Below are 23,270 nucleotides of genomic sequence, written 5' to 3'. Positions count from 1 at the left end.
CAGCCGTCATACCACTCAGGAAGGAGATGCATTCTGTCTCCTAGAGATGAACGCACTTTGGTGTGAAAAGTGCAAATCAATCCCAGATCAACAGCAAAGGACCTTGTGAACATGCTGGAGGAAACAGGTACAAATGTATCTATATCAACAGTAAAATGAGTACTATATCGACATAATCTTAAAGGCTGCTCAGAAAGGAAGAAGCCACTGCTCCAAAACCGCCATAAAAAAGCCTGACTACGGTTTGCAACTGCACATGGTGACAAAGATTGTACTTTTTGGAGAAATGTCCTCTGGTCTGATGAAACAAAAATAGAACTGTTTGGTCATAATGACCATTGTTATGTTTGGAGGAAAAGGGGGAGGCTTGCAAGCCGAAGAACACATTACATTTACATTTAAGTCATTTAGCAGACGCTCTTATCCAGAGCGACTTACAAATTGGTGCATTCACCTTATGACATCCAGTGGAACAGCCACTTTACAATAGTGCATCTAAATCTTTTAGATTTTAACACCATCCCAACCGTGAAGCACAGGGGTGGCAGCATCATGTTGTGGGGGTGCTTTGCTGCAGGAGGGACTGGTGCACATCACAAAATAGATAGAATAATGAGGATGGAAAATTATGTGGATATATTGAAGCAACATCTCAAGACATCAGTCAGGAAGTTAAAGCTTGGTCGCAAATGGGTCTTCCAAATGGACAATGACCCCAAGCATAATTCCAAAGTTGTGGGAAAATGGCTTAAGGACAACAAAGTCAAGGTATTGGAGTGGCCATCACAAAGCCCTGACCTCAATCCTATAGACAATTTGTGGGCAGAACTGAAAAAACGTGTGCGAGCAAGGAGGACTACAAAACTGACTCATTTACACCAGCTCTGTCAGGAGGAATGGGCCAAAATTCACCCAACTTGTTGTTGGAAGCTTGTGGAAGGCTACCCAAAACTTTTGACCCAAGTTAAACCATTTAAAGGCAATTCTACCAAACACTAATTGAGTGCATTTAAGCTTCAGACCCACTAGGAATGTGATGAAGGAATTAAAAGCTGAAATAAATAACTGTCTCTACTATTATTCTGACATTTCACATTCTGAAAATAAAGTGGTGATCCTAACTGACCTAAAACAGGGAATTTTTACTAGGATTAATTGTCAGGAATTGTGAAAAACTGAGTTTAAATGAATTTGGCTAAGGTGTATGTAAACCTCCGACTTCAACTGTCTATATATATTTTTTTACCACCAATCAAAAGGGCAGGTGCTCCAGCACCCCGAGGGCTCCGTCTGTGCCTGAGTGGTGGTGTGGCACAGTCACAAGCCTCATCCTGTTCCTCCACTCCCACAACCCCTCCCCCCCCCACACACACTCCCTGGCTCCACAGTATATAAATCCAGATCTGCTTTCATTGGGGAATTGACTCTCATAGACAGCTCTATCTCCCATTCTCTTACATCTGCTGCATATGCTGTGATCCTCAGCTGCACATCATGTCTGTGACTTGGTCCTCCAGGATGTCGGCTGGTGGTGGCCATGGCCTGTCTGGGGGAATAGGAGGCGGTGGAGCCAGGTTGGGCTTTGGCTTTGGGGGAGTTGGAGATGGCTTTGGGGGTGGTGGCAGTAGCTTTGGGGGAGGTGGCAGTAGCTTTGGGGGAGGTGGCAGTGGCTTTGGGGGAGGTGGCGGAGGAGGCTTGGGCATGGGGCTGGGTTTGGGAGGTGGACTGGCTATGGGGTCTGGGCTGGGGTTGGGTGGGGGATCAGGGGGTGGGCTGGGTTTCGGTGGTGGCTTAGGTGGAGGTGGAGGTGGTGGTGGTGGAGGTTATGGTGGAGGTTATGGTGGAGGATATGGTGGAGGTGGAGGTTATGGTGGAGGTTATGGTGGAGGTTATGGTGGAGGTGGAGGTTATGGTGGTGGTGGCGGTGGAGCCCTGATGGCCAGTCCTGCCTTCGCTATGGGACGCACCATGGCAGCAGGGGGTATCGGTGGCGGGTCGGCCATGGCATTGGGTACCTCTCTGGGCCCAGCATTGGCTCCTATGCGGTCCCGGCAGGCAGAGAAGAACATGCTGTCCGGCCTCAACGAACGTTTCTCATCGTACATGGGCAAAGTGAGAGTCCTCCAGCAGGAGAACGCCATCCTGGAGGCCAGACTGTCCCAGTTGTCAGGGGGTGCGGACATGGGGTCTCCAGAGTCCTCCAGCACCACCACAGCGGAGTACGAGGCTCAGCTCGGCGAGTACCGTGTTGCCCTGGAGACGCTCACCCTGGACACCATCAAACTGGAGATCGAGCTGGACAACGTTCGTGGCACTGCCCACGAACTCAAGGCCAAGTGAGTGTCTGTTTCACATATTTTATTTCACTTTCAGAGAATGATTTAATATATTGATTAGAGTACTAGCACAATACAACTATAAATATTCTAACTTAGTCCACCTTTATTTAGCCAAATACTGTAAGTAATTGAACAATCAAGAAGCAGTTATTACTTTATTCGGTTTGATAAAACTATATGAAAACTCTAAACCGTGATCCTTTAAGATTCCTCAATTTGTTGAAAATATGCCTCTTGACCGGATAGCTTTTATTTTGCATAGCACAAAAAAAAAATCCTCCTCCCATATTCATCTGGCCCCTCTATAGACAAGCTTGATGGTTAGATGTAACTTCCTTGTACAGCTGAATGGTGCATTAAAAAGGTTTTTTTTTTCCCTTTGCTGCATGTTGTTGCAGGTTTGACTTTGAGCAAGGTGTGAAGTTTCAGCTGGACTCTGACATTTCAGCTATGAAGAAGGTAAAGAGAGAAACAAAGAGGCATTTAAAATTGTTTTTTTACTGGGATAATGATGTATATATTTACGGACGTACTCCTCCTCCCCCATGTCAAAATTCTCTACTCTCCCTCCGAATTCGTTCAGCGTATAGATTTACCACTATCGCTCTATCTTTCCAGGACATAGAGTTGGCGTCTGAACTACGCATTGATTTGGACGCTAAGTACTCCAGCTTGAAGGACGAACTGGACTTTGTCAGCAAGACGCAGGAAGAGGTACAGAGAATTACGTGTTTATGTTTATGAGTATAGTAATTTAGTAATAGTAAATTAAGTATGAGTATAGTAAATGAACGATGTCATTATTTTGATATCTGGTTGTCGAAGTGTATGTGTTCATCACACCTGACTCTCTGTCTACCTGACTCTCTGTCTAAATGACTCTCTGTCAAGCTGACTCTGTCTACATAAATCTGTCTACATTAATCTGTCTAGCTGACTCTGTCTACATGACTCTGTCTAGCTGACTCTGTACATCACTGTCCAACTTCTATCCGCACAGGAATTGTCCACTCTGCAGTCCAAACTGGGCACCACGTCTATGGACACGTCTGTGTCCATGATCGAGGTTGACACGGGCAAGTCCTTTGACATCTCCACTGCTCTCAACAAGATCAGGGTGGAGTACGAGAAGTCTGTGCAGCAACACAGAGATGAGGCGGACGCCTACTACAAACTGAAGGTTCTTCAACAATTTACTGCACCTATCTAACTGCCAAACCTGGCCTGGCCTGTCTGTCTGCCAACCCTGGCCTGGCCTGTCTGTCTAGCCTGTATGTCTATCCTGGCCTGTCTGTCTGCCAACCCTGGCCTGGCCTGTCTGTCTAGCCTGTATGTCTATCCTGGCCTGTCTGTCTGCCAACCCTGGCCTGGCCTGTCTGTCTAGCCTGTATGTCTATCCTGGCCTGTCTGTCTGCCAACCCTGGCCTGGCCTGTCTGTCTAGCCTGTATGTCTACCCTGGCCTGTCTGTCTGCCAACCCTGGCCTGGCCTGTCTGTCTAGCCTGTATGTCTACCCTGGCCTGTCTGTCTGCCAACCCTGGCCTGGCCTGTCTGTCTGCCAAACCAGGCCTGGCCTGTCTGTCTAGCCTGTATGTCTATCCTGGCCTGTCTGTCTGCCAACCCTGGCCTGGCCTGTCTGTCTAGCCTGTATGTCTACCCTGGCCTGTCTGTCTGCCAACCCTGGCCTGGCCTGTCTGTCGAGCCTGTATGTCTACCCTGGCCTGTCTGTCTGCCAACCCTGGCCTGGCCTGTCTGTCGAGCCTGTATGTCTACCCTGGCCTGTCTGTCTGCCAACCCTGGCCTGTATGTCTCTGTCTGTCTCTGTCTGTCTAGCCTGGCCTGGCCTGTCAGTCTGTCTGTCTAGCCTGGCCTGTATGTCTCTGTCTGTCTACCCTGGCCTGACTGTCTCTGTCTGTCTACCCTGGCCTGTCTGTCTGTCTGTCTGTCTGTCTGTCTGTCTGTCTGTCTGTCATAACAAAGCATACTTTTTGATACTTTCTCATAATCTGTATGGTTTAACACTACTGAGTGGCAACTACCTGGTACCAAGTGACAAAATGGCGCTTGTTTAAATGAGCTAATCCCAAAGAACGTAAATAGTGTTTTAACAGGGAGCGTCTCTCTCCTCCTGCAGATGGAAGAGATACAGACCGCTACCGCCAAGAGTTCGGAGGCTGTCTCAGAGGCCAAGATGGAAATCTCAGGGGCCCGGAAAGAGCTGCAGACTTTCGGTCTAGAGCTCCAAGGCCTGGTCACTGCAGTGAGTGGGACCCTCCATCTTACTACTTCACCTCACACTAAAAATAAAATGCACTATTGGGCCAAGATCGCCACTTGAAATCTGCGTACGTCATCCATATTAGGATAGTCGTCAATATATATTTTTCATGCAAAAAAAAAATCTCTCTTTGACATCAATGCATGATTTATGTAGAGACCTGTCTATTATGTCTTTCTCTCACTATTTTCATGTCGACATGGATCCACGTGTATTTTGGGTCCCTCTAGTGTATCCTCTTTACAGTAAGGTTTTGGGGGTGGGAGGGGACACCTAACATTTTGATCTCAAAGTCTTGGTCTTATCTCCCGAGTGGTGCAGTGGTCTAAGGCACTGCATCTCACTGCTAGAGGCCTCACTACAGACCCTGGTTCGATTCCAGGCTGTATCACAACCGGCTGTGATTTGGGAGTCCCATAGGGCAGCGCACAATTGGCCCAGTGTCTTTTGGGTTTGGCTGGGGTAGGCTGTCATTGTAAATAAGAATTTTTTCTCAACTGAATTCCCTAGTTCAATAAATGCTAATAAAATGACTCACTATGACCACGTGGAGAATCCCCACCAGAGTGCTAATCACAAGGCCAATTTCAGAAGAGAAACCACCTGCATTTAAACAACTGAGTAAGACCTTGTGCAAAATGTACCTCAGGCAACAAAGCAAAAATAAAACATTTTCACACGGTTCACCAGCTACACCGACTGTTTAACTGCTGTTTCAGAACACTGCTTCCCAGCAGATCACCTTCAGACTTCATGATAAATCACATCAGGAAGTAGTATGCAGAAGACACAGGAAGTGGTTGAATCTGTATCAGGTTCTCTGAGTGACAGGAAAGTCCCACAGATGACACCAGCTCTGAATGCGCCAGACAGACTTCCTCAGAGGGAACTTGCACAAATTCATTTGCAGTTGTTTTTCTGTTGAAAAAAAAAATGCTGTTCCTTTCTTAAACAAGAGATGATTTTCACGGTCTAAAGATCTTTTCTCATCCAAGACATTACAACATGCAAATACAATAGTTACTATAGCTAAATACTGGTGTAGAATTCATCATCACTCTAATTATTCCCCATCTCACTCAACTCTCTACTTTCCATGTATTCCCTGTCTTTCTTTCGTCTCCCACTCTCTCTCTTTCTCCTCTTCCCATTCCCCTCCCATTCCCACACTCTCTTTTCTCCTCTTCCCATTCCTCTCCCATTCCCACACCCTCTCTTCTCCTCTTCCCATTCATCTCCCATTCCCACACCCTCTCTTCTCCTCTTCCCTGTCTCACTTATACTTTTCTCACATAATCTCCTTCACTCCTTTACCCTCCTACCTTACTCTGTCCGGAATCCCAGCCCTCACACTCCTCCATTCCTCTGCTCTCTCTCCACCCCTTCTCTCCAGAACATGTCCCTGGAGCAGAGCTTGGCAGAAGCCCATGCCCAGTCAAGCATGGGCGTGGCCGGGTACCAGGGTCAGATCTCCAGCTTGACGTCGGCCATCGAGGTGGCCAAAACTGACCTCCACAAGCAGATCATGGCCTACCAGGAGCTTCTGGACGTCAAGCTGGCTCTCGACGTGGAGATCTCCACCTACAGGACCCTGCTGGAAGGAGACCACCTCAAGTCAGTACAATAAATACATACAGTATTAAAAGGATACTGTGAGATTCTGGCAAAGAATGTGTTATTCTACTTCCCCAGAGTCAGATTTGTATTTGTTATAAATATAAATAATTAGAATAAGGCTGCCAAGGCAGCAGCTGCTCTTCTTGACGTCCAGCAAACGTAAGGCAATTAAAGCAGCTATACAAGTTATAAAAGTTATAAAAGTCGTTGATACCATTTTTATGTCTCTGTGTTCAGTTTGAATTTAAGTGGTGTAAATGAAGGCATGTGTACTGGTTTTTAGTCACATTTAACATAATATATAATGTAATCTAAAAAGACTATAAGGAGGGATTTAACTGTCATATTTTCACTCTTTTTCCTCCAGATTACCTGACACATCCGGATTTACAACATCTTCCTACAGTTTCTCGGGTGAGAAACATTTGAAACAAGGGAGTATAGTAGAGGTGAATAGAGTGGCCAAAAATACCATGTGGGAAAATACAACTCAAAATGGCGGTGCGAGCACCCATAGGCTTTCAGTGAGTGGTGACTTTTTAACCCCCGCCCCCTAAAAAGTACCCACATGGATGTCACACAACAGTAAAAATTGGTTTAAAAAAAATAATAATACAAATTGAAAATATATATATTTTTAAATAACTCAGGATGGGCCCTTTCTAAAATCCTATATCTATTTTACATTTGACGAATCGATTTATCGAGAAATCTTAACTAATCTATTCGGGAGATATCCCAGTCAGACCACCCGACCGATTGTTTATCAGTAGGACCACTGGAGCTGGCATGGAGGGGGCAGGAGTACTGGGGAGTGTGGAGGGCAGGTGTAGTGTAGGGGACAGGAGTACTGGGGAGTGTGGAGGGCAGGTGTAGTGTAGGGGGCAGGAGTGCTGGGGAGTGTGGAGGGCAGGTGTAGTGTAGGGGACAGGAGTACTGGGGAGTGTGGAGGGCAGGTGTAGTGTAGGGGGCAGGAGTGCTGGGGAGTGTGGAGGGCAGGTGTAGTGTAGGGGACAGGAGTACTGGGGAGTGTGGAGGGCAGGTGTAGTGTAGGGGGCAGGAGTGCTGGGGAGTGTGGAGGGCAGGTGTAATGTAGGGGGCAGGAGTACTGGGGAGTGTGGAGGGAGAGTGTTGGGGTAGTGTAGGGGGCAGGAGTACTGGGGAGTGTGGAGGGCAGGTGTAGTGTAGGGGGCAGGAGTGCTGGGGAGTGTGGAGGGCAGGTGTAGTGTAGGGGGCAGGAGTACTGGGGCATGTGGAGGGCAGGTGTTGTGTAGGGGGCAGGAGTACTGGCGAGTGTGGAGGGAGAGTTTAGGGGTAGTGTAGGGGGTAGGAGCACTGGGGAGTGTGGAGGGAGATTGTAGGGGGCAAGAGCACTGGGGAGTGTGGAGGGAGAGTGTAGGGGTAGTGTAGGGGGCAGGAGAACTGGGGAGTGTGGAGGGCAGGTGTAGGGGTAGACAGAGCCCTAGGGAGTGTGGAGGGAGAGTGTAGGGGTAGACAGAGCCCTAGGGAGTGTGGAGGGAGAGTGTAGGGGTAGACAGAGCCCTCATTCACCTCCACATTTCCATCCTGCAGGCTGGGACGCTCCCCGCTCCAGCACTCCCCAGGGCTCCCCTTTACCTCCCCTACCCAGGCTAGATACAAAGGCAAGTTCACACACATAGAGGGAGCCTCAGGGTAGGAGAATGGAAAACTACTATTCTGGTCATATTATTTTCTCCGCTGAAGTCTGTAACACGTTTAGCAACGGGGAAGTTGCTGACAGCTTTTTTTTTTTTTTTTTTTTGGGGTCACAACATGAGTAAAAATGTTTGAATATGGCTTATCAAGGTATCTCCCTCGCTATCTCTTCTGTGCTCTTTCTCCATCCCCTCATCTGGTTTTCCTTTCATATCTGTCTTTCTAGCTGGAGGTGGAGGAGGGGGAATACAAGTTAAAGAGATCATAACAGGTCAGTCATTTTGGTACGGTATCAACCTGTCATAACATGTGTCATAACAACCTGTCATAACATGTGTTATAACAACCTGTCATAACATGTGTCATAACATGTGTCATAACATGTGTCATAACAACCTGTCATAACATGTGTTATAACAACCTGTCATAACATGTGTCATAACAACCTGTCATAACATGTGTCATAACATGTGTTATAACATGTGTCATAACAACCTGTCATAACATGTGTCATAACAACCTGTCATAACATGTGTCATAACAACCTGTCATAACATGTGTTATAACAACCTGTCATAACATGTGTCATAACAACCTGTCATAACATGTGTCATAACAACCTGTCATAACATGTGTTATAACAACCTGTCATAACATGTCATAACAACCTGTCATAACATGTGTCATAACAACCTGTCATAACATGTGTCATAACATGTGTCATAACAACCTGTCATAACATGTGTCATAACAACCTGTCATAACATGTGTCATAACAACCTGTCATAACATGTGTCATAACATGTGTCATAACAACCTGTCATAACAAACTGTCATAATAATAATAATAATAAATATATGTCCATTTAACAGTCATAACAACCTGTCATAACATGTCATAACATGTGTCATAACAGTAACATGTGTGCATACATTCAACCTGTCATAACATGTGTTCAAACATGTGTCATGGGTGGTCATAACATGGTTATTGTCATAAATGTGTCATAACAACCCTGGCGTCATAACAAGCGCATAACAACCTGTCATAACATGTGTCATAACATGTGTCATAACATGTGTTATAACAACCTGTCATAACATGTGTCATAACAACCTGTCATAACATGTGTTATAACAACCTGTCATAACATGTGTTATAACAACCTGTCATAACATGTGTCATAACATGTGTCATAACATGTGTCATAACATGTGTCATAACAACCTGTCATAACATGTGTTATAACAACCTGTCATAACATGTGTCATAACAACCTGTCATAACATGTGGTGAATCCAGGTGAAAGCTATTATTCCTTATTGATGTCACCTGGTGTCCACTTCAATCAGTGTAGATAAAGGAGGAGGAGGAGACAAGGATTTGTACCCCTTTTGAAACATGGATAGTGCGTGTGCGCCATTTCAGAGGGTGAAATGGTGCACGACGAAATATTTAAGTGCCCTTGAATAAGGTATGGTAATGGTTTCCCGTGTGTATCAAGAACAGTCCACCACCCAAAGGACATCCAGCCCACTGGACACAACTGTGGGAAAGCATTGGAGTCAACATGGACCAGCATCCCTGTGATACACTTTTGATACCTTGTTAGAGTTCATACCCTGACAAACTGAGGCTGTTCTGAGAGCAAGGAGGGGGGAGGGGGGAGGGGAGAGGGGGGGTGCAACTCAATATTAGGGAGGTGTTCTTAATGTTTTGTGCACTCCGTGTAACGTTTACATGCCTTCTACAAGTCGTCACGGCATCATTAGTCAATACACACTGAGTACACAAAACCGATGCACACCTTCCTAATATTGAGTTCATTTTTGATGCCAAATCTAATTACAGTACTACCCTAACATTTGTAATATATATATATATATATATTTTTTTTTGAACTTCACTCACTTTGCTCCCCTTTAGAACACACAGAGACCTCCCTGATCTCTGAAACCGCATCCGCAGACTCTGAATCCACCTGATTCCACCAGGGTACCTCTGGAACGGTGGACGTTCAGACGCTCAAGCAACTCTTTTAACCCCCCCCCTCTTTTAACCCCCCTCTTTAACCCCCCCTCCCTTTTAACCCCCCTCTTTAACCCCCCCTTTAACCCCCCTTTAACCCCCCTTTTAACCCCCTCTTTAACCCCCCTCTTTTAACCCCCCCCTTTAAACCCCCATGCCCCACTTTCCCTGATTTATAGACGACACAATAAACATAGCATCTTACACCTGACCCCCTGCTCATTTATGTTGGCTCTGTTACATTATAAAGTCTTGGATATGTTATTATATTTTTTTATACGTTTAAAATCAAATTCATATAATTTTATATGTGAATGTGTGACTGAGTGTCTGTGCACTCATCAATTTACTGTGTTTTGATTAGAAATTGCATAATTACATTAGTTGCATAATTATTTGTGTTTGTGAGTAGAAACAGGATAGTTGGAGAGTGCATGTGAGAATGTCAGTGTGTGTGTGTGTGTGCGCTTCTCTCTGTCATCTCTATCCTGTTCCTCAAATATCGTTATTTTTGTGGTCTGCGCTTGGCATGCAAAGGCCCCAGATAAAGTACACCATACAATGTTCTAAACAGGACAGCCACCAACCCCCGCACGCAACTGCTGTGAAAGTTTGTCACGCTACACAGGAAGTCATACACAGTAATTATACAGGACAGACTGTTGTCACGACAACGATGTTGTGTGTAGAGGGTGCTAGTTCATCTGAGGTTTGGTTAAAAAAAAAAAAATCACTAGTTAAAATCTATTCATTTATTTAATATTAGTTAAGAACCTACAGCTATACTGCATATTTTAGCAAACAATTAGCTAAGATTATATATATATATAGGTTTGGGTAGAGATTACAAATGTGGTATGCCCGGAGATAATATTTTTTTTGTATATTTGCCCATTTGTATAACGTTATAGTAATACTGCAAAGTGTTACCAAAATTACAAACTTCAAAATATGTTTTAAAAGTACTGCAAGAAAGCATTAGGAAAGATGAACTAACTATTGAAAAAAGTTAGGCTTTGGCTTGTCATACTTGGGTAGCTTTTGTAGGTGCTGCCAATATAATTCCAAAAGTTGTCTCCTTGCCTTGCTGCTAGGTTCTAGCCACACCTTATTTTTGGCTACTAGCTTTGGCCACAGCCCCCCCGTTCTTCACTTTCTGTTTGTGACTGCATGTGGTTACCAAGGTTACACGTTTGGAATAAAAAATAATAATTAAAAGGTGAGCTCGAAATAACATTTTGTGACATTAGTTTACAAAAGTGGGTATTGGCTACATTGGCTACATTGCATGCCGTTGATATGAAAAATAAAATAAAAAATTAGACCTAAGTAGGTTTAGATAAATAACCTACTTCAATAACATATCAGTATAAATCATTAACAATGGTATACTGTAGCCACAGTTTTTTTTGTCTGTAAATATCTTGAATGAACCGTTAATGGCTTGACGGCATTCCATTTTTTTTTACCAAACTTATGCACACATTAGAAAATAAATTACACTGTCATCAGTATAATTTCCTCAGGATTGCATCTTATTCTTTTTCTCTACAAAATATTGTAAAAAGTTCAATAAACTTTACTCGGTTGAATAGCTGCTCATTTTGGTGCTCTCGAGGAGTTGTTCAACCTTTTGAGCAGAGGCCGAGGGCTCTGTGATTGGAACTGCTATCTTTACCCACACCAGACGTGTGCGTCGTGTGCATCGTGTGCGTCGTGTGTACGTGTGCGTCGTGTGCATCGTGTGCGTCGTGTGCACGTGTGCGTCGTGTGCACGTGTGCGTCGTGTGCATCGTGTGCGTCGTGTGCACGTGTGCGTCGTGTCCTCTGTGAACATGAACAGAAAACCAAGATTTGCCCACACTGACCCACTTCCTCTTCCTCTGATGTGCGCCATTCTCTTCTGAATGTAAACAGATGGCATTGTTCACCAATTGAAATGTCAGGTCACAATGACATGTTTGTTGACAATGCTATGGCAATATTATGGACATTGATACGGTGTACATTTTAGGACATACCAACTTTCAATGACATTATACTTCCTATGATGGAAGTTGCTACTCCCATACTCAACATCGATGGACCCAATGCTGATTGGCTGACAGCCGTGGCAAATCAGACCGTATACCACAGGTATGGCAAAACATTGCCTTTTACATTTAACATTTACATTTAAGTCATTTAGCAGACGCTCTTATCCAGAGCGACTTACAAATTGGTGCATTCACCTTATGACATCCAGTGGAACAGCCACTTTACAATAGTGCATCTAAATCTTTTAGGGGGGTGAGAAGGATTACTTATCCTATCCTAGGTATTCCTTAAAGAGGTGGGGTTTCAGGTGTCTCCGGAAGGTGGTGATTGACTCCGCTGTCCTGGCGTCGTGAGGGAGTTTGTTCCACCATTGGGGGGCCAGAGCAGCGAACAGTTTTGACTGGGCTGAGCGGGAACTGTACTTCCTCAGTGGTAGGGAGGCGAGCAGGCCAGAGGTGGATGAACGCAGTGCCCTTGTTTGGGTGTAGGGCCTGATCAGAGCCTGGAGGTACTGAGGTGCCGTTCCCCTCACAGCTCCGTAGGCAAGCACCATGGTCTTGTAGCGGATGCTTTTAATGCTGTAATTACATTGGTAACCAGTTTAGAATAGCAATAAGGCACCTCGGGGGGGCTTGAGGTATACGGCCAATATACCACGGCTAAGGGCTGTATCCAGGCACTCAGCGTTGCGTCGTGCTTAAGAAAGGCCCTTACCCGTGGTATATTGGCCATATACAACAACCCCTTGGGACATATTGCCTAAGTATACCATCAGCTCCCAATAGAGTTGCAGACGTTTTGAGTGTTGTTGTTGTTGTTGATTGTGTTCAAAGACAGTGTGCAGGAAAAAATGTGACCTTTCTTTCCTGGAAGCTATTTCAAGTTGACCACAGGATGATGCAATCAGATGCGCATGGAGCAGAAGAAGCACACAGCAAAACAAACATATATAGAACGGTCAGAAATTATTCAGACTCCTTGACTTTTTCCACATTTTATTAAATATGTTTTTTTCCCCACCCTCATCAATCTACACACAATACCGCATAAGGACAAAGCAAAAAACAAGTTTTTTTTTTAGAAATGTTAGCAAATTCATAAATACATGGAAATATCACATTTATATAATTATTCAGAACTTTTACTCAGTACTATGCTGAAGCACCTTTGGCAGCGATTAAAGCCTCAAGTTTCTTGGGTATGACGCTACAAGCTTGGGACACCTGTATTTGGGGAGTTTCTCCCATTCTTCTCTGCAGGTCCTCTCATAAAGCCTGATTAGTGGAGTGCTGTAGAGATGGTTGTCCTTCTGGTAGTTTCTCCCATCTCCACAGAGGAACTCTGGAGCTTTGTCAGAGTAACCATTGGGTTCTTGGTCACCTCCCTGACCATGGCTCTTCTCCCAAGATTGCTAAGTTTGACCGGGCAGCCAGATCTAGGAAGAGTCTTGGTGCTTCCAAACTTCTTCCATTTAAGAATGACGGAGGCCATTGTGTTCTTGGAGGCCTTCAATGCTACAGAAATGTTTTGGTACCCTTCCCCAGATCTGTGCCTCAACACAATCTTGTCTCTGAGCTCTACGGACAACTCCTTCAACCTCATGGCTTGGTTTTTGCTCTGACATGCACTGTCAACTGTGGGACCGTATATAGACAGGTGTGTGCCTTTCCAAATCATGTCCAATCAATTGAATGTACAATAAGTGGACTCCAATCAAGTTGTAAAAACATCAAGGATTATCAATGGAAACAGGAGGCACCTGAGCTCATTTTCAAGCTTATGTAACTTATGTAAATAAGTTATCTGTTTTGTTATTTTTTTTATATATATTTTTTTCGTCATTATGTGGTATTGTGTGTAGATTGAAAAATGATTTCATCCATTGTAGAATAATGCCGTAATGTAATAAAATGTGGAAAAAGGGAAGGGGTCTGAATACTTTCCGAATGCACCGTATTTCAGGGAATTACCAAGACTGTAAACACCACACAGTTTTGAATGTATATATTTGTTATGTTCTCAGTCCATTGAATTTGTTTAAAATCTGCCCTCTGCTGCTCCCACTGTTACAACTTTTTGGAAACCCATCATTGTGTGAAGTCTGGTTATTCTGTTACAATGGCTTCACCGTGTTGACCTTTAACCCCCGATCATAGACATCAGTCACAAGTTCTCGCTCACAAAAAAACACAAGTTGTTGTGTTGTTATACCAGTTTCATTGCATAGGATTGATTGCAACACTTTTCTCATCACATCTCAGTATTACCAAATCAGCTGTGCCAAACACAGTGATGTAAGAATAGGTTACATATCTAATGGCATTAACAATCATGTTTTGAATTTAACTTTACCCCCCCATTGATCTGTTTAATATCACTTTATTTGAACCCTTTGTCATACAGTCGTCATAACACTATCATAATGATGGCATAACAGATGTTATAAACAGTCAAGTTGGTGTCAGCTCATGGCAACTGGCTTTACACTCTCAGGACACAAACTGTTATCTAGGTATTTGTATTTATTATGGATCTCCATTAGCTAGTGCCAAGGCAGCAGCTACTCTTCCTGGTTTCCAGCAAAATTAATGCAGTTATATATTTTAAAAACATTACGATACATTCATAACAGATTTCACAACATATTAAGTGTGTGTCCTCGGACTCTACTACTACTTATCTATAACACAAAATACATGTGTACATGTGTAGTGCATATGTTAACTTGTGTTTGTATGCATGTGCCTGTGTTTGTGTTGCTTCACAGTTGAGGTTTAGGGTTTAGTGAATGATTTGTCCCAAATACAATGCTTTTAGTTTTAGAAATATTTAGGACTAACTTATTCCTTGACACCTGTTCGGAAACTAACTGCAGCTTTTTGGTAAGTGTTGCTGTCATTTCAGTCCCTGAGGTAGCTGACGTGTATAGTGTTGAGTCATCTGTATACATGGACACACTGGCTTAATCAAAGCCAGTGTGGCATGTCGTTAGTAAAGATTGAAAAAAGTAAGGGGCCTAGACAACTTCCCTGGGGAATTCTTGATTCTACCTGGAGTTTGTTGGAGAGGCTTCCATTAAAGAACACCCTCCGTATTCTGTTAGACAGGCAACTCTTTATCCACAATATAGCAGGGGGTGTAAAGCCATAACACATATGTTTTCCCAGCAGCAGACTATGATTGATAATGTCAAAAGCAGCACTGAAGTCTAACAAAACAGCCCCACTATCTTTTTATCATCAATTTCTCTCAGCCAATCATCAGTCATTTGTGTAAGTGCTGTGCTTGTTGAGTATCCTTCCCTATAAGAATGCTGAAATTCTGTTGTCATTTTGTTTACTGTAAAATAGCATTGTATCTGGTCAAACACCATTTTTTGACAAAGGTTTACTAAGGGTTGGTAACAGGCTGATTGGTCGGCTATTTGAGCCAGTTAAGGGGACTTTACTATTCTTAGGTACAATAGGGGAATTACTTTTGTTTCCCTCCAGGCCTGAGAGCACACACTTTTTAGTAGGCTTGAATTGAAGATTGAAGGTAAGCTATTGGTTGGCAAGTTTGCTAGTCTAAACACTGTTTCGTGTCTTTACAATGGTTATCGGCTTTATCATCATTATAAGCAGTCCCTTATGATGAAGAGTTCAAGTAAAGTTTAGAAAGATATCTTATTACAGTGTAGAGTACACACACACACACACACACACACACACACACACACACACACACACACACACACACACACACACACACACACACACACACACACACACACACACACACACACACACACACACACACACACACACACACACACACACTGAGACACACACACACACACTGTGACACACACACTGTGACACACACACACTGTGACACACACACACTGTGACACACACACTGTGACACACACTCTGAGAGACACACACCCTGAGAGAGACACACACTGTGACACACACTCTGAGAGACACACACACACTTATGTCTAATTTCCATTAAGTTATACTACTTTTCCTGCCCATGTTTTTCAGTATGTCTTGGCCCTAAAGGATGTGCAGATTGATATGAGAGACAGGTGATATATCAGTAGCTGTTGCCACGGAGGCCTGAAAGGCGAGTCAAGGCAGGCATGACAGTGTCGAATCACCATATAACGTACAGCTGGTAGCATCCAGGGGTTATTCAGGCAGAAGCGATTATAGACGTGAGCCGAGACGGGATGATATTACTAGACTAGGCATTTTGAAATGACTTCACAAAGAAGGAAGAACCAAGGCACTCTTCATATAATTAATACAAAAATGCCTTTATTTGAATGACAATGGAAACAAAGATGAAAAAAAAAACTCTGACGCGTTTCGGCCGCATGGCCTTCGTCGGGGAGTACAAAGATATGATAATACAATGTCTTCTTTTGAACAGCTTTTTCCAATCAACCCTGATTTGAAGAGGGAGTGGTTCCATAATTAATGTTCATAGGCCCCATGTACATTACGAAATTCAAAATATTTTCAAAGTATTGTGACGCAAACACAAACAAAAAGGTATTTGGAACCGTGCCTACAACTAAATATACCCTCGGTGCGTTGTCATGTCTTCAGTTCATCTGGTTGTTTAAGCGACTCGATCGTCACATTGACAGCAGGCCTGACACTGTGGTACTCTTGAACGGTAAGAAAACAAAAGTATGGTAAACACCTCGAGCAATTAACTTGACAGCATCTGGTTGGAGTGTATCACCTTACCCTTCTGCTCCAGTGTCGACCCCGGCGCCTCGACAAGTAGAGACAGACATCTACTAAATCACCATATCATATATAATAACGTATAATAAGGATCCCGGAGAAGGAACAATAGGATTCTACATCCACCCATGTTGTAGCCTTATGTTACAGTGTATTTTTGAAAGCACCTACTGTATGGGCTTCGACAGCTCTTTATGCAATGCTGGTTTGCATCCTTCCCCTCTACTCGGGGAATGATTTAGACCTGGGACACCAGGTGAGTGGACTGTCTGGCCAAAGTGTGTGGGTTCTAGTCAATCAACTACAGTAATGTAATGAAATGGTAACCATTGTAACCATGGTGCCTGAAGTAACAAACCTAAGTAGTTTAGCACAGCATAGGTATCACGTCCTGACCTTAGTTCCTTTTTTATGTCTCTATTTTGGTTTGGTCAGAGCGTGAGTTGGGGTGGGCATTCTATGTTTTGTTCTATGTTTTGTACTTCTATGTGGTTGGCCTGGTATGGTTCCCAATCAGAGGCAGCTGGCAATCGTTGTCTCTGATTGAGAACCATACTTAGGTAGCATGTCCCCACCGGTGTTTGTGGGTAGCTGTTTTCTGTCTCTGTGTCTGCACCAGACAGAACTGGTTCGTGTTGGTCTATTTTTTGTTATTTTGTCTTAGTGGTCTGAGTTAAAATAAATATTAACATGGACACTTACCAACGCTGCGTTTTGGTCCGATCTTGACAACTCTTCATCAGACGAAGAGGATCGTTACAATAGCCCTTCATTCCTAATCCTAACAGGAGGGAAGAGATTGTGTGTGCGTGCGTGTGCGTGCGTGTGCGTGCGTGTGTGCGCCCTTGACAAAAAAAGCATAATGCACCTTCTTATGTTTATACTACAGTCAAGAAATCCAAAGCACATGGCTGTCATCCTGGAGATTTTGGGGATCTCTGAAATGAACTGTAAATCAGTATGTGAACAAAAGGTGTCCTGAGAAAGCATTCTTTTGGCATAGATCTCAGATGAATGGAGACTTCTGCTGAGAATAAAAGGGATTTCCTATGACTCATCCATTGTATACAGGCAGCTACACATCTTCATATACGACTAAAATCCCCGAGAAGTTGCATGAGGTTGTATGCACGCTGCAGGTTTGCTTTAGCGAGACGCGGCAAAATACGCAAATGAGCACTACAGAATATCACCCTGCTTTGCAACCTGACGTCAATTGTGGTTACACTGAAACCTTTATAAGCCTCTGGAGAGCAAACAGTTGCCAGACAGTTCTCTAAAGCAACTCCGTGATAAGGAAGCAACCAACAAGCATCTTGAATTTAAGCGCCTGTTTGACATCTCACTAGCAGAGGACAACTGTAAGTAAAATTGTCTGAACAGCTGGTCTCGTGTAGTGTTCTCAAATGTATTAACATTTAAGATAGCAGATTTGAAATGTAAGTATAAAGTATCTACTTCATCATGCTATACTGCACTGTGTGTTATTTTCCTGGCTAATCTGTTGTTTCTCTCCCGTCTCTTTTCAGATGCCAGTTATAGGTGACATGGTGACTTCACCAATGGATTCAGAGGTAAACAACTTGTACACTATATATATATATATATATATATATATATATTTAATTTGTTGTACTTTTTTTATAGCATTTGTGTAAAATATTGTGTGTTTTTATATTGGTAGGAAATAGCAACAACAAAAAAAAAATCACATCAAATTTTTATAATTTTTATTCATAACAGTTAAATGACATGCATAGCGATGTTTTACCCCCGTGCTCTTATGAGATACAATGTTGGAGACCCCTGGTCTATATAAGTACGTGTACAGTATATTGGCACCATTGCACTTTTCTTAAATAATTCCCTATTTCTTCTATAAGTACTTGGAATTGAACAAAAACGTTTGGTCTCCCCACCCGATTGGATGTTAAACATTGCAAAGTAAAGTTGACCATTTTAATTTAGAAAATAAAGACAAATGGCATGGACAAAATTATTGGCACTTCGGAGCTAGTACCTGGCTGCGTAGCCATTGGCCAAGATAACTGCCAACAAATGCTTCTTGTAGCCATCAATGAGCTTGCTGAACTTTTCAATTGGCAATTTGGCCCACTCTTCGGCAGAAAACCGCTCTAAATCTTCAATGTTTAAGGGATCCCATTCACCAACTGCTGTGTTCATCTCTCGCCATAGATTATGGATATGATTCAGCTCTGGACTCTTCACTGGCCACTCCAGGACAGTCCAGTGTTTTTTCTAGAACCTTTCCAGGGTGCTTTGGGGTTGTTGTCCAATCGAAGACCCAAAACCTTCAACAGAGACACAGTTTTTTGGACACTGTGTTGAACATTGCAAGCCAAAATAATCTGCTGATTTCACGACGTCTTGCACACATTCAAAGGCCCTAGTACCAGAGGCAGCAAAGCAATCCATCAGCAGTATCAAATCTGATTGGAGAGGAAGGTGTTCTTTTCTTTCAACGCCTCATTTGGTCGTTGGTTAAACATAGGAAGACCACAATGCCGAAGGAAACTGATTGAACTTCTCAAAAACCCACTTAAACAAGCCTACACCCCACAAAAAAATGTGTGGACCAATTAAACAAAATTAAAGCGCTTTGGCAATACAAATCAGCGCTGTGTTTATTGATGGCCAAATGAAGAATTCAATGAAGAAAAACACCCACCTTACAATCAAAGATGGGGAAGATTTAATAATGCTTTTGGGGTTGCTCTGCCGCCTCTGGTCCTGGGGGCCTTGAACGTGCACAAGGCATCATGAAATCAGCAGATTATCAGGTGTTTTGTAGTCAACCAAAAACTGGGTCTCCATTGACGGTTGTGGGTCTTCCAGCAGGACAACGACACCAAACACACATAAAAAAAAGCCCCTTGGAATGGTTAAGAAAAAATGCTGGACTGTTCTGGAGTCCAGATCTGAATCACATCCAAAACGAGATCTGAAAACAGCAGTTGGTGGAGGACACCCTTCAAATATTGATGGATTTAGAGCAATTTGATGCTGAAAAGTCACATTTTCAGTAGAAAGGTGCAGCATGCTCATTGACGGCTACCAGAAACGTTTGTCTGCAGTTTTGTCCAAAGGCTGTGTAACCAAGCACTAGCTCTGGGGTTGCCAATCATTTTGTCCTTTTTTAGGAAAACTGATTCCGCCATAGTGCAGAGAGAAACATTTGGAGTTTTATAATGCTATTCTACACATTTTGTCATGAGGCTAAGAAAACATTTAGCATTTTCAAAGCTAATTTCCTGCAATTAAACATATTTTGTTATCATATGCTATTTGGTGGCCCCCCTACCTCCAGGGGACCCCCAACCCCCCTGCGTTCCTGTTCGGTAATCCGACCCTGATTTAAAATTGCCAAGTTTGCAAAAATAAAATGTATTCTGCAATTTGAGAATCTGACAAAGTTATTATAATTTTTTATTTTACAATAAATAGGAAAATATTTAAGAAACATGTGCCAATATTTCTGTCCGCAACCGTATATTCTGTTGATAATTTACTGCCACAATTGGTCCACATGTCCAACAAGCTATGTTGTCCTGTCTTACACACAGGTGTACGACTACGACTCCAGCTTCACCCCTACGGTTGGTGAGGATGGTCTGGATGACTTTATGTGTGACAAATCTGCCGTTAGGGCTTTCAGAGGCCAGTATGAACCGCCTCTCTACTGGTCCATCGTCATCCTGGGAGGCCTGGGTAACCTGACCGTGGTGTGGATCTACCTGCACTTCCGCCAGCGTCTCAAGACCATGACCGATGTCTACCTGTTGAACCTAGCTGTGGCCGACCTCTTCTTCTTGGGCACTCTACCCTTATGGGCCGTGGAGGCCAACCAGGGATGGAGCTTCGGCTTGGGCCTCTGCAAGGTCACCTCTGCCTTCTACAAGATCAACTTCTTCAGCAGCATGCTGCTGCTCACCTGCATCAGTGTCGATCGCTACGTGGTCATCGTCCAGACCACCATGGCCCAGAATTCCAAGAGGCAGCGGCTGAGCTGCAGCAAGTTCGTGTGTGCCTGCGTCTGGCTCCTGGCCGTGTTGTTGGCCCTGCCCGAGTTCATGTTCGCCAACGTCAAGGAGCTGGATGGCCGGTTCTACTGCACCATGGTCTACTGGAGTAACCAGAACAACCACACCAAGATCCTGGTCCTGGGGCTTCAGATCTGCATGGGCTTCTGCCTGCCCCTCCTGGTGATGGTGTTCTGCTACGCCGGCATCATCCGCACCCTGCTCAAAACCCGCAACTTCAAGAAGCACAAGGCGCTGCGCGTGATCATGGTGGTGGTGGCTGTGTTTGTCCTCTCCCAGTTGCCATATAACAGCGTGCTGGTGGTGGAGGCCACCAAGGCGGTCAACAGCACCGGAATGGACTGCGATGCGGAAAAGCGTTTCGATGTGGCCGGCCAGGTACTGAAGAGCCTGGCCTACATGCATGCCTGCCTCAACCCCTTCCTGTATGTATTTGTGGGCGAACGCTTCCGCAGAGACGTCCTCAAGCTTATCCGCATCTACCACTGCTGGCCGGCCCAGGGGATACTCAGCAAGATCCAGGGAGGACCTGGCCGCTCATCGGTCATGTCCGACACGGACACCACACAGGCACTCTCGCTTTGAAGGCACAGTCATAGTACAACCTTTTGCGTGCGACCAGAAGTCCCTCATAACAATCGAGGGGCTGTGCAACCACGCTCTGTTCCACAATGCCATGTCTGGTAACGGAAAGGTCTGGTAACAGAAAGGTCTGGTAACGGAAAGACAAACCAATATGGTTAACAGTCCCAGTGAGAGAGGTTGTACTCTCATCGTCGCCGCCCCCCCCGCCTCCCCCGGTTGCCCACTCTTGCATCAGACATAGCTGAGGCTGAGGCAGTGACATGGGGAGAAGAGGTCCCTTTCTGAGAGCTGGAGAAACTCTTGGCTCTTGTGTACGTTGCTGAAAGCATTGGTCATGATAGGACTCTTCTTTGGCTGGTCTAAAGACCTTCTCAGTTTTAGCTGATGACCACAAAGGATGGACAGTCGAAGTCTGGTTGAGGGTTTGTGTTTGACGATTCCAGTGATGGGAAAAGAGCTAACCATGACAGCATTGGGCCTGTACTGGTACAATGCATTTTCATTGGTCTTTATGGTTCTGTAAAGTCAGCCAGGCTGTTTTGTGCCTTGTTATTGTTGCATTTGTTTAAAAAGTATAGAGATGGGAAAGAGAGAACACGTCTTTTCTTTACAATGATGGTTTCTGTGACAGAATCACCACTGTGGGTTATCTCCATTGTGGGCAAGTGCGCCCTCTATCCATCTCTATATTGTAAAGTTAATTGGCAATATTAACTAATATTGATATTAGTTCATCAATCTCTTTGGTCGGACCGTATCAATGAGCTGATCAATTATTTGAGACACTTTCTAAGTAGGAAAGCCCTTATTTGTGATGAGTATGTTTAGCTTTCACAGTGCGAGTGAACAAGTGTCATAAACAAAAACGTTGTATAAAATATATTTGATCGTGACTGTAATTACTGTAAATAAACAATGCATTAAAAAAAAAAGATATATTTTTAGGTCACTGTTATTGAATTTTCCAAATTTGGTTACGATTTCCTTCGACTACATATCCATGTTTTAAATTGTGTATAATTGTATGTTCTGTATTGATCTCAGGACACATTTGCAAATGAGACTTAGGTCTCAATGTGAATTTTCCTTAGTTAAAAAAAAAAAGCGCTACAAGATATGCTATGGATATATTTCGTTAACCTGTAATAATGCAGTTGCACATCTATTAGCGTCTCGTGTACGTGTTATAACAGGTCCTAACTGAATTATTACATGTTAATGAAATATATCAATAGCATATCTTATAGTGCATTCTTTTTATTTAACCAAGGACAAACACATTGAGACCTAAGTCTCATTTGCAAATGTGTCCTAGGAACAATACAGAAAATACAATTAAACACAATTTAAAACCCAACATTTTAATGAATGGCAAATATTATATAGACAATAAACAATCAAACAAAGCAACCACATTTATCAATGTAAAAATGTCTTTCTCCTAAACTGACCTAGAGACAACAATCCAAATGAAACATTAATTGGAGATTATTCCACATGACAGGGGCCTGGTAGGTAAAGGCAGATTTACCCAGCTCTGTGGATACATGTGGAGTCTCCAGCATTAACCAACTCTGTGGATACATGTGGAGTCTCCAGCATTAACCAACTCTGTGGATACATGTGGAGTCTCCAGCATTAACCAACTCTGTGGATACATGTGGAGTCTCCAGCATTAACCAACTCTGTGGATACATGTGGAGTCTGCAGCATTAACCAACTCTGTGGATACATGTGGAGTCTCCAGCATTAACCAACTCTGTGGATACATGTGGAGTCTCCAGCATTAACCAACTCTGTGGATACACGTGGAGTCTGCAGCATTTAGCACCTTAACTTAACTGTAGATTAAATTATGTCATCCTATGCAAGAGCTCATATTTAGGTATCTTAATAGATGTAATTG

General features: G+C 43.6%; 2 protein-coding genes and 1 long non-coding RNA gene across 4 annotated transcripts; 2 read left to right on the top strand and 1 right to left on the bottom strand.

Annotated features, from left to right (window-relative positions):
• Positions 1-1,710: 1,710 nt before the first annotated feature.
• zgc:136930 (uncharacterized protein LOC563946 homolog) lies at positions 1,711-9,976 on the top strand. 2 transcript variants are annotated; one of them, XM_052463164.1, is made up of 9 exons: positions 1,711-2,336; positions 2,738-2,798; positions 2,958-3,053; positions 3,340-3,519; positions 4,473-4,598; positions 6,010-6,230; positions 6,601-6,647; positions 8,137-8,181; positions 9,838-9,958. In XM_052463164.1, exons 1-9 carry the CDS (start codon positions 1,732-1,734, stop codon positions 9,894-9,896), a joined length of 1,440 nt encoding a protein of 479 aa, XP_052319124.1. In that variant the 5' UTR covers positions 1,711-1,731; the 3' UTR covers positions 9,897-9,958. The 2 variants fall into 2 exon arrangements, with proteins under 2 accessions (XP_052319124.1, XP_052319123.1); XM_052463163.1 differs by having other exon boundaries at positions 1,850-2,336; positions 6,601-6,682; positions 9,838-9,976.
• On the bottom strand, positions 8,191-9,564 carry LOC127907553 (uncharacterized). The gene is made up of 3 exons (XR_008064836.1): positions 9,003-9,564; positions 8,604-8,740; positions 8,191-8,480 (listed from the first exon to the last, which is right to left on the bottom strand). It is a non-coding gene; the product is annotated as an uncharacterized LOC127907553 (long non-coding RNA).
• A 7,960-nt stretch (positions 9,977-17,936) lies between the features above and the next one.
• Positions 17,937-22,631, top strand: LOC118394373 (C-C chemokine receptor type 9-like). Its single transcript, XM_035787535.2, has 3 exons — positions 17,937-18,079; positions 18,248-18,292; positions 20,303-22,631. The coding sequence occupies exons 2-3, from the start codon at positions 18,248-18,250 to the stop codon at positions 21,362-21,364; spliced, it is 1,107 nt and encodes a 368-aa protein (XP_035643428.1). The 5' UTR covers positions 17,937-18,079; the 3' UTR covers positions 21,365-22,631.
• Positions 22,632-23,270: the final 639 nt, after the last annotated feature.

This window comes from Oncorhynchus keta, chromosome 15 (genome assembly GCF_023373465.1).
Source record: "Oncorhynchus keta strain PuntledgeMale-10-30-2019 chromosome 15, Oket_V2, whole genome shotgun sequence".
NCBI classification, from domain to species: domain Eukaryota; kingdom Metazoa; phylum Chordata; class Actinopteri; order Salmoniformes; family Salmonidae; genus Oncorhynchus; species Oncorhynchus keta.
The sequence above is the reverse complement of the archived record's forward strand: the minus strand, read 5'-3'. Positions and strand labels throughout refer to the sequence as shown.